The sequence below is a fragment of the Marmota flaviventris genome, chromosome 2 (genome assembly GCF_047511675.1).
Source record: "Marmota flaviventris isolate mMarFla1 chromosome 2, mMarFla1.hap1, whole genome shotgun sequence".
Classification (NCBI taxonomy): domain Eukaryota; kingdom Metazoa; phylum Chordata; class Mammalia; order Rodentia; family Sciuridae; genus Marmota; species Marmota flaviventris.
In genome coordinates this window covers 36397303-36406360 of record NC_092499.1, presented here as the reverse complement: position 1 = coordinate 36406360, position 9058 = coordinate 36397303, and the positions used below count along the sequence as shown (strand labels likewise).

General features: G+C 44.9%; 1 protein-coding gene and 1 non-coding gene across 3 annotated transcripts; one reads left to right on the top strand and one right to left on the bottom strand.

Moving 5' to 3' along the window:
• Positions 1-354: 354 nt before the first annotated feature.
• Positions 355-427, bottom strand: Trnar-acg (transfer RNA arginine (anticodon ACG)). Its single transcript has one exon. It is a non-coding gene; the product is annotated as a tRNA-Arg (tRNA).
• A 337-nt stretch (positions 428-764) lies between these two features.
• Prmt5 (protein arginine methyltransferase 5) lies at positions 765-8931 on the top strand. Of its 2 annotated transcripts, XM_027920107.2 has the most exons (17): positions 765-893; positions 1497-1615; positions 1915-2000; positions 2182-2316; positions 3041-3153; positions 3298-3347; positions 3548-3711; positions 4156-4317; positions 4489-4566; positions 4659-4717; positions 4800-4922; positions 5011-5186; positions 6038-6147; positions 6367-6460; positions 6619-6735; positions 7102-7166; positions 8368-8931. In XM_027920107.2, exons 1-17 carry the CDS (start codon positions 784-786, stop codon positions 8518-8520), a joined length of 1914 nt encoding a protein of 637 aa, XP_027775908.1. In that variant the 5' UTR covers positions 765-783; the 3' UTR covers positions 8521-8931. The 2 variants fall into 2 exon arrangements, with proteins under 2 accessions (XP_027775908.1, XP_071463853.1); XM_071607752.1 differs by lacking the exon at positions 1497-1615 and having other exon boundaries at positions 815-893.
• The last annotated feature ends 127 nt before the right edge of the window (positions 8932-9058 follow it).

Sequence of the window (9058 nt, the reverse complement as noted above, 5' to 3'; positions counted from 1 at the left end):
TTTATCTTGAAGTGTAAGTGTGTGTGTGTGTGTGTGTGTTGTGTGTTTAGGTATTTATTTACATCTTGTGTTCGAGACAGAGAATCACTAGGAATTAGTGGCTAATTTACCGCAGTCTGTTTTAAAATGAAGCACATTAAAGGTGCAAATTCTAATTTAATTGTTCCAGCCACTAAACTCGTTTTCTGTGTTCAGATGGACTTAAGTAATGATACAAGAAACACCTTTGAAAGAAGTGCCAGGGAGAGCTCACCAATTTGAGACATGAAAATCAGAGCGTAAGAAGATAATGAAAGAATGATAAAAGAGAAAGAACGGGTGCATAGGGTTGCAATAAAGGAGTACCAGTCCCAACGAGCCAGCCAGGAGTCGAACCTGGAATCTTCTGATCCGTAGTCAGACGCGTTATCCATTGCGCCACTGGCCCCGAGACAATCGCGCTAGGCTCAGTGATGACACTTCAAGCTTACACTGCAGGGTTTCATGGGACGTGTAGTCTCATAGTGGGGTTCTACGGATACATGAGGCATTCTGGGAGATTGGAGCTCGTCACCGACGAGAAGCTGAGATTGGTGGATCTACGGGAGCCACGCCGCACGTCACTGTGCAGCCCGCGGATTGGCGGGAGGAGCCGTCCCCTTCACCCCTCCGCCTCCTGCTCGGGAGCCGTGGACGACGCTCTGGTTGTTAAGGCGACTCGTCCCGCCTCCTGGGGACCTTTTTCCGCTTTGTGATTGGCTACTAGTATCAAGGAATCCCGGCGTGGACAGCGCGAGGGAAAAGATGGCGGCGATGGCGGTCGGTGGTGCTGGTGGGAGCCGCGTGTCCAGCGGGAGGGACCTGAATTGCGTCCCCGAAATAGCTGACACATTGGGGGCTGTGGCCAAGCAGGGGTGAGGGCCGGACCTCCGAGTGGAATGCGGGGTCCGAACTCGGGGACTGAGGAGGGCAGACTCTATCGGGGATGAGGGCATGAGAAACCATTACTACTTGAGGGGAGAATCCTCGACCCCAGGAACGCGAGGAAAGAAACTTATGGGGTGGAGGGTCACTGAATTCAAAAGTCGGGGGAGTTGTTGGGGAAACTCAAAAAGGGCGCACAGTCAATCTAGGGAGGTTGAGATTATTGTTTGGGAGTGGGAGGAAGTGTTAGGGGTAAGGGAGAGAAGAGGTTAATCTTTAGTGGGGAGGCATGGGCAGTACTGGGGCAAATCTGAACGTGATAGTCCTGGAAGGCCAGTGACATCAGGAAAGAAAGAATGCTGCTTTGCGTAGATTTCCATCTTTTCTTCTTATTCATCTTTTCCTTGTTTGTGTTTCTGGAAAAGTTGAGGCACAATGCAGCCCCAAGGTGGGCTGAACTCAGCAACCCAGAGGGGTGAATGATGGCAGCTGCAAAGGCTGTGCAAAAGCATGATAGTCTAAACCCAGTTACTTGGATCTCTGGGCACTGCTGTTCACATTACATGATGATTCTGGGTCTGTCGTGGTTGTAGGTTTGATTTCCTCTGCATGCCTGTCTTCCACCCGCGTTTCAAGAGGGAGTTCACTCAGGAACCTGCTAAGAATCGGCCTGGCCCCCAGACACGATCAGACCTACTGCTGTCAGGAAGGGGTAGGGACCATCCCCTGTGTCCTTTAATTATTAGAGGCAGTGACAACTTATGCTTTATCAGGGCCCTCAGACTCTTCCTTTTCTGACTTGGATATATTGGTTAGTCCTGGGATATAGAGAACTCTTGTTTTCTCCTTGTCTGCTTGCTAAAAGCCTTAGTTCCCTATTCTGCATCAGGCTATCCCATATCTATGATAGCAAAAGTCTCTCATCTCTACTCTGTTCCCTGCTAAGAACTAGAAATTGAAAAAGTGCTGAACCTTATTTAGTCTTTGTCTTTCTTGGATGGGGGAGTGCAGACTGGAATACGCTAATTGTGGGAAAGCTTTCCCCATGGATTCATCCAGACTCCAAAGTGGAGAAGATCCGCAGGAACTCTGAGGCGGTAAGACTTTTGAACTCTCCACAGAATCTTTCTAAAGATTAGTAGGTCTCTCATGAAGCTGGGAAGGGAGAGTAATCCCTCACCCCATAGCCTGGCATATCAAGGTAAATCAACAGATACAGTACAATAAAAACTATTTGGTTGTTATCTCTTAACCTTTTACTCTTGATCTCCATTCTAGGCTATGTTACAGGAGCTGAATTTTGGGGCATATCTGGGTCTTCCAGCTTTCCTGCTGCCCCTTAATCAGGAAGATAATACAAACCTGGCCAGAGTTTTGACCAACCACATCCACACTGGCCACCATTCCTCCATGGTATGGCTGTGGGGCTCTTTTCTTGCTGCATATCATGCCAGTCAGGCTGTACTAAGTACCTTCCAGTGCCCAGCTGTTCAGTGGTGTACTGGGCAGATTTGAAATGTCAGTTGCTCTCCCTAACCCCTATCAAAGAATATATAGGGCCGGGGGTGTAGCTTAGTGGTCAGCTGCTTGCCTAGCATTTGCAAGGCCCTAGATTTGATCTCCAGTCCTTAAAATGATATAGAAGCCTATAGTTAATCATTTCCATAAATAAAAGACAAGGCAGATTTTTGTACATATAAGAATACGGGGGCTGTGGCTCAGTGGTAGCGCACTTGCCTAGCAAGTGTGAGGCACTGGGTTCGATTCTCAGCACCACATATAAAATAAATAAATAAAAGTCTATCAACAGCTAAAAAATATTAAAGAAAAAAAAAAAGAATATGTACAAGATACAGGCTGGAGTTGTGGCACAGAGGTAGAACGCTTGCCTAGCATGCACAAGGCATTGGGTTTGATCCCCAGCACCACATTAAAAAAAAAAACTAACCAAAATAAAGGTATTGTGTCCATCTACAACTAAATATTTTAATATATGTACAAGATACAGACATAATCATAAATTGGGAAAGGCTTACAAGGGGATTAATTTGCAATCTGAATCTTTTTAATTGGGGGAAACTTTCTGGACATGATTAATTCAAAACAAAGTTCTAAAAGGCTACCTGTTCATGTGCAGTTCTGGATGCGGGTACCCTTGGTGGCACCAGAGGACCTGAGAGATGATATAATTGAGAATGCACCAACTACACACACAGAAGAGTACAGTGGAGAGGAGAAGACTTGGATGTGGTATGTCTCCTTTGCTGCTGTATCAGGGCAAAGTACAGGATGAGAGGAAGTACGGGGTGGAACTAATAAGAGTTCTCCTTGAGCTATGGTGATCGGTAGGCCATATGCATTTGATAGTATTTTTCTGTATTTGATTCTGGACAGGTGGCACAACTTCCGGACTTTATGTGACTATAGCAAGAGGATTGCAGTAGGTAAGTCCATAAGGATCCTGGGATGGTATGACCTCCTGAGAATAAAAGTCAACATTATCATGTATACTGAGCATTTTGATTACTTTCCCTGTGCCTCAATCTGCCTTGTACTTGTGAAAAGGAAACAAATCCTGTACAAAGGAGCAAGGAAAGGCTTTTGACTGGCAGTGGTTGATAGGTCTCTTTCTTCCCTTGTGTAGCTCTTGAAATTGGGGCTGACCTGCCCTCTAATCATGTCATTGATCGTTGGCTTGGGGAGCCCATCAAAGCAGCCATTCTCCCTACTAGCATTTTCCTGACCAACAAGAAGGGATTTCCTGTTCTTTCTAAGGTGCACCAGAGGTTGATATTCCGGCTCCTCAAGGTGGGTGAAACAGATCTAGAGGTGGTCTAGCTTGACTATATATGTAAGCTGCTTTCCCTCTCCCCCAACCCCTATGGGGCTGTTTTCTTCTCTGGTTTCTGGAGAATAATTTCAGTTAAGAAAAAAAAAAAAGGACAAATGTCAGTAAGAACCCCAGAAACTTTTCAAAAGGAGCAAGACCTCATGAGAACTTTGCAGAAATTTTCATTTAGGAAGTTACACAGCAAGGATCCATGTGGCCCTTTGAGCCAGTATGATACTTAATATACTATAAAATGGCTTTGTAATTTTATTGATGATTTTGCTTCTTTTGTTGGTATTAGGGCAGATATTTGAGAACTGTTGGTCTGTCCTTATTTCATAATAGGGCTCTTTGGCCATAAACCACAATATCCCAGAATCTTGGTTTGATGGCTGTATCTAATGATCTGACTTCTCTCATAGTTGGAGGTGCAGTTCATCATCACAGGCACCAACCACCACTCAGAGAAGGAGTTTTGCTCTTACCTCCAGTACTTGGAATACTTAAGCCAGAACCGCCCTCCACCCAATGCCTATGAACTCTTTGCCAAGGGCTATGAAGACTATCTGCAGTCCCCACTCCAGGTGGGTTTGGGATGCATTGACAGGCAGGTGGTGGGATAGAAAATATCTTAATACTAGATACCTCCAAATCCTACCAAAACTCATGAGACAGTGGGAAGTTTTTGATGTTTGGGTGCATCATCTTGCTAGAAACTGGCTAACTTACTTTGTCTTTTTCCTCTCATTTGTCAGCCACTAATGGATAATCTAGAATCTCAGACATATGAAGTATTTGAAAAGGATCCTATCAAATACTCCCAGTACCAGCAGGTACAGTGTGGGCCCAGGTTGGAAAGCACAGGGCCTGGATGACCTCGGTGAGGATGGGATTATAGCCATGAGGTCTTCTCTTCTTCTCCCAGGCCATCTATAAATGTCTGCTAGACCGAGTACCGGAAGAGGAGAAGGATACCAACGTCCAGTGAGTGTTCTCCCTGCAGTCCCAGGTTCTTTCGCGCCTTTTCTCTATATGCCAAATCTGCTTGACTCTTCTCCTTTCTTAGGGTTCTAATGGTGCTGGGAGCAGGCCGGGGTCCCCTGGTGAATGCTTCCCTGCGGGCAGCCAAGCAGGCTGACCGGCGGATAAAGCTGTACGCTGTGGAGAAGAACCCAAATGCTGTGGTGACGTGAGTAGCATCCTGCTTGCTGGGAAGTTTGTTCCTGTTGGCAGGTTTCCGTAAGAACTATCATCACTGGCATCATCTCTTGTTTCAGGCTAGAGAACTGGCAGTTTGAAGAATGGGGAAGCCAAGTGACAGTAGTCTCATCAGACATGCGGGAATGGGTGGCTCCAGAGAAAGCAGACATCATTGTCAGTGAGCTTCTGGGTTCCTTTGCTGACAATGAACTGTCACCTGAGTGCCTGGATGGAGCACAGCACTTTCTGAAAGGTGCCTCCAAATTGGGTTGTATGAGGTGTTTGATGGTGGGTGGGGCAGCAACCTGGAGAACATTGCAGAATTTAGGGGAAGGTGGTTGGACTTGGATCAAATCATGATTTGATCCATATGAGTGAGCTACTACTCACTGCCTATGTGCCCTTAGCAAATAAAGTCATCTCTCTGAGAGATTTGTAAAATAAGAGTAGTAGACTATAGAGTAGAGATTCTTTACCTGAGGTCAATGGACTCCTTTGAGATATGGTATAATATGTACATTGGGCTTGATTTCATCAGGAATTTTTTTTGTTGTTGTTGTTGTTTGTTTTTGTGGTGCTGGGGATTGAACCCAGGTCCTCGTGCATGTGAGGCAAGCACTCTACCTCAGCCCATCATCAGGAATTTTTGTGGAACTTTGTGACTCCCCAAAAGTTCACAACCACAACCTAAGAATATAGTCATGTATCACATAATGTTTCCATCAACAAGGATTGCATAGATGAGGTAGTCTCATAAGATTATGTCACCTAGTGATTTCATAGCCATCTTAGTTTGTGTAAGTACGCTCTATCACATTCACACAATGACAAAAATCACCCAGTAGTACATCTCAGAACTTGTTATTAATGCATGACTGTATCTTAGGTTTCTTCAGTTTTAATCTGTGACTCTATGAATTAACCTAGAAATAGAATCCCTCATGATGATAAGTTAGGAATAGGCCAGTCTGTGAATGTGACAGTATCAAGCTGTCTTCCTGTCATGGCAATGGCACCCTTCTATGAGTTTTGATGTGGGAAGTTTGAACCTTTGATTAGTGTAGATATATACCATTTACCTACTTTGACCTTCCTGCTGTGCAGATGATGGTGTGAGCATCCCTGGGGAGTACACCTCTTTTTTGGCTCCCATCTCCTCCTCCAAGCTGTACAATGAAGTCCGAGCCTGTCGGGAAAAGGACCGTGACCCCGAGGTAAAAAACTATTCTCTTCTGGAAGGAAGTGATACTCTTTAGTACTGTTTTCTTCCAATGGAAAAGATGAAGTGATGAAAGAGAAGTTGGGGATGGAGGAAAGTGGTTGAAGTAAAACTTATCTTTTTCTGTGTCCCTGGGTCTTTAGCCTTTTTCCCCAGGGAAGTAGGGGTCTCTTGTCTTCTCCAGCTCTTGCTTTCTCTCTCTCACTTGGGACAGGCCCAGTTTGAGATGCCTTATGTGGTACGGCTGCACAACTTTCACCAGCTGTCTGCGCCCCAGCCCTGTTTCACCTTCAGCCATCCCAACAGAGGTAGGTTCCTGCATGGTTAGCTCACCCACCCTCCTGCTTTCTCCACTTGCTCTCTTAAGTCTGCCCTATCTAGGTTTCCCTTCTGGGTCTTCTCATGCTTTAGTCCAAGTTTTCCAGGACTTCTGACTCCTCATCACCCCCATAATCTTTCCTATCAGATCCTATGATTGACAACAACCGTTACTGTACCTTGGAGTTTCCTGTGGAAGTGAACACTGTGCTACATGGGTTTGCAGGCTACTTTGAGACTGTGCTTTATCAGGACATCACTCTGAGTGAGTGTCTGGGGACTAGGGTATTAGGTTGTGCTGTCTGGGGAGTTTGTGTACATGTCTCTTTTTTTTTAGAGTGAGAGAGAGAGAATTTTTTAATATTTATTTTTTAATTTTCGGCGGACACAACATCTTTCTTTGTATGTGGTGCTGAGGATCGAACCCGGGCCGCACGCATGCCAGGCGAGCGCGCTACCGTTTGAGCCACATCCCCAGCCCTACATGTCTCATTTAGATTCATAGTAAGCCCCAGAGTCAGTGGAAATCTTTGATTACTTGTTTCCATGATCATAGAAGAGACACTTTTCAACTTCAGCAAAAGGCATAGTCATGTATATATCAATTGTTTTCTTTATTTTGTTGGCACAGGTATTCGTCCAGAGACTCACTCTCCTGGGATGTTCTCATGGTTTCCCATCCTATTCCCCATTAAGGTAGGAATTGCTGTTAAAACTTTGTAGGGCCACGTATAGTGGGGCATACCTGTAATCCTAGTAACTCGGGGTGCTGAGGCTGGAGGACTGCAAGTTCAAGACAGTCTTAGCATCTTAGTGAAACCCTCTTTAAAAAAAAAAAAAAAGAGGCTGGAAGGCTGGGGATATTAACTCAGTGGTAGAGTTCGCTAGGTTTAATTCCCAGTCCTGGGAGGCATTGGGGGAGGGGGGAGACTAGGTTAAGGAGTAATTTCTGCCATTGGTGCTTGCTTCTTTCCTTTTCTCAGGATGATATTTGCTATGACCTATGTTGTGTTGTTCTGGTCCTCGTAGGTCCTCATAGGGTTATCTGCAGTACCCTTCAACCTGGCCTTCCCGCATCTACTCTGGCTTCTCTTTTATTCTCTACCTTAAAGCAAGAGTCATGTTTTAAAAACTCAAATCTGATTTTATTGTTCTCCTGTTTAAAACACTTAAATGCCTTTTTACTGCCCTATAGGATAAAGGTCAGAATCTGAAACTGCTTGTAAGAGTTGGTATGATTTAGTTTTTGGCTACCTTTTCAGCTGCTGTTCCCTGGCTCCCACTGCCTCAGCCCTATGTACCTTTTTTTGTTTATTTCTCTAATATTCCTTCTTTCCTGCCTCAGGTTTTCACATCTCTTTTCTTTGCCTTGCTCATCTTTTCACCCATCTTTCAGATCTACTTGAATATTTCATGTGTCAGATAAAACTCCCTGGCCTCCTAGGTTATCACCACCCCCCACCTTTTTTTTTTTTTTTTTTTAAGTACTGGGGATTGAACCCAGGGGCACTCTATTGCTGAGCTATGTCCCCTGCCCTTTTTATTTTTAGACAGAGTCTCACTAAATTGCCCAGGCTGGCCTTGAACTTGCTATCCTATCTCAGCCTTCTGAGCCTTACAGGTGTACATTGTATACCACTGTGCCCAGTAGCATTCTTTCATAGATGCTTTCTGGCACCCTGTACACATTCACAGCACTCATCCAACCTTTATTTATTCAATATCTCCACCGGTAATTGTTTATTCAATGTTCAATTGTTCTGTATTCTGATAGATTTCAAATAAGTTTTATGAGGATTGGAATGGCTTACTGTGTCATTTACCACACCTACCCTGATACATTGCCACTTAAAATTCATTAGCTCTACCCTGAACCTTCTTTTCTTTCTTCTTACAGCAGCCCATTACGGTGCGTGAAGGCCAGACCATCTGTGTGCGTTTCTGGAGATGCAGCAATTCCAAGAAGGTGTGGTATGAGTGGGCTGTGACAGCACCAGTCTGTTCTGCTATTCACAACCCCACAGGTCGCTCATATACTATTGGCCTCTAGCCCTGTGTGCAAGAGTCTAGAGCCTTGGAAGCAGCTCTGGGTTCTCCTATAGCACAGAAGGTGCCGTACATCTGTGGGTGCAGTACATCTACGAATTCTTTGTCCATCAGAGGAGCATTTCCATTTGTTTACCTACTTTATATCAAGGTGGGCAAGGGATTAAAAATTGCAGAGCCCAAGTCACCAATCTGTGAAGACGTCAGACCAGGGTGTGTGAAATTAGTAGTGCTGGATCTGAAGTTACATCAACAAGCATTCAGCTTCAAGAGCTTCGTGGAATAGCCCTGAGAACATGTGGATTAAACAAATTTTCAGCTCTTCCCTGCCTTCTCTATTCCTGTTTTGATGGTTTTGTGTAAGAGGAAGTACAAATAAAGTGAAGTTATGGCCCTTTCCTGCTCTACCCTCCTACCCCCAGCCTCTGTTTTCCCATACCTCACTCAGATGCAGGCATAATCAGATCTGTCCTATTATCCTAAGATCCAAAGGGGTCTAGCTTTATTCTCCACTAAAGAAGCTGAGTGAGAGCTGGGTGTGG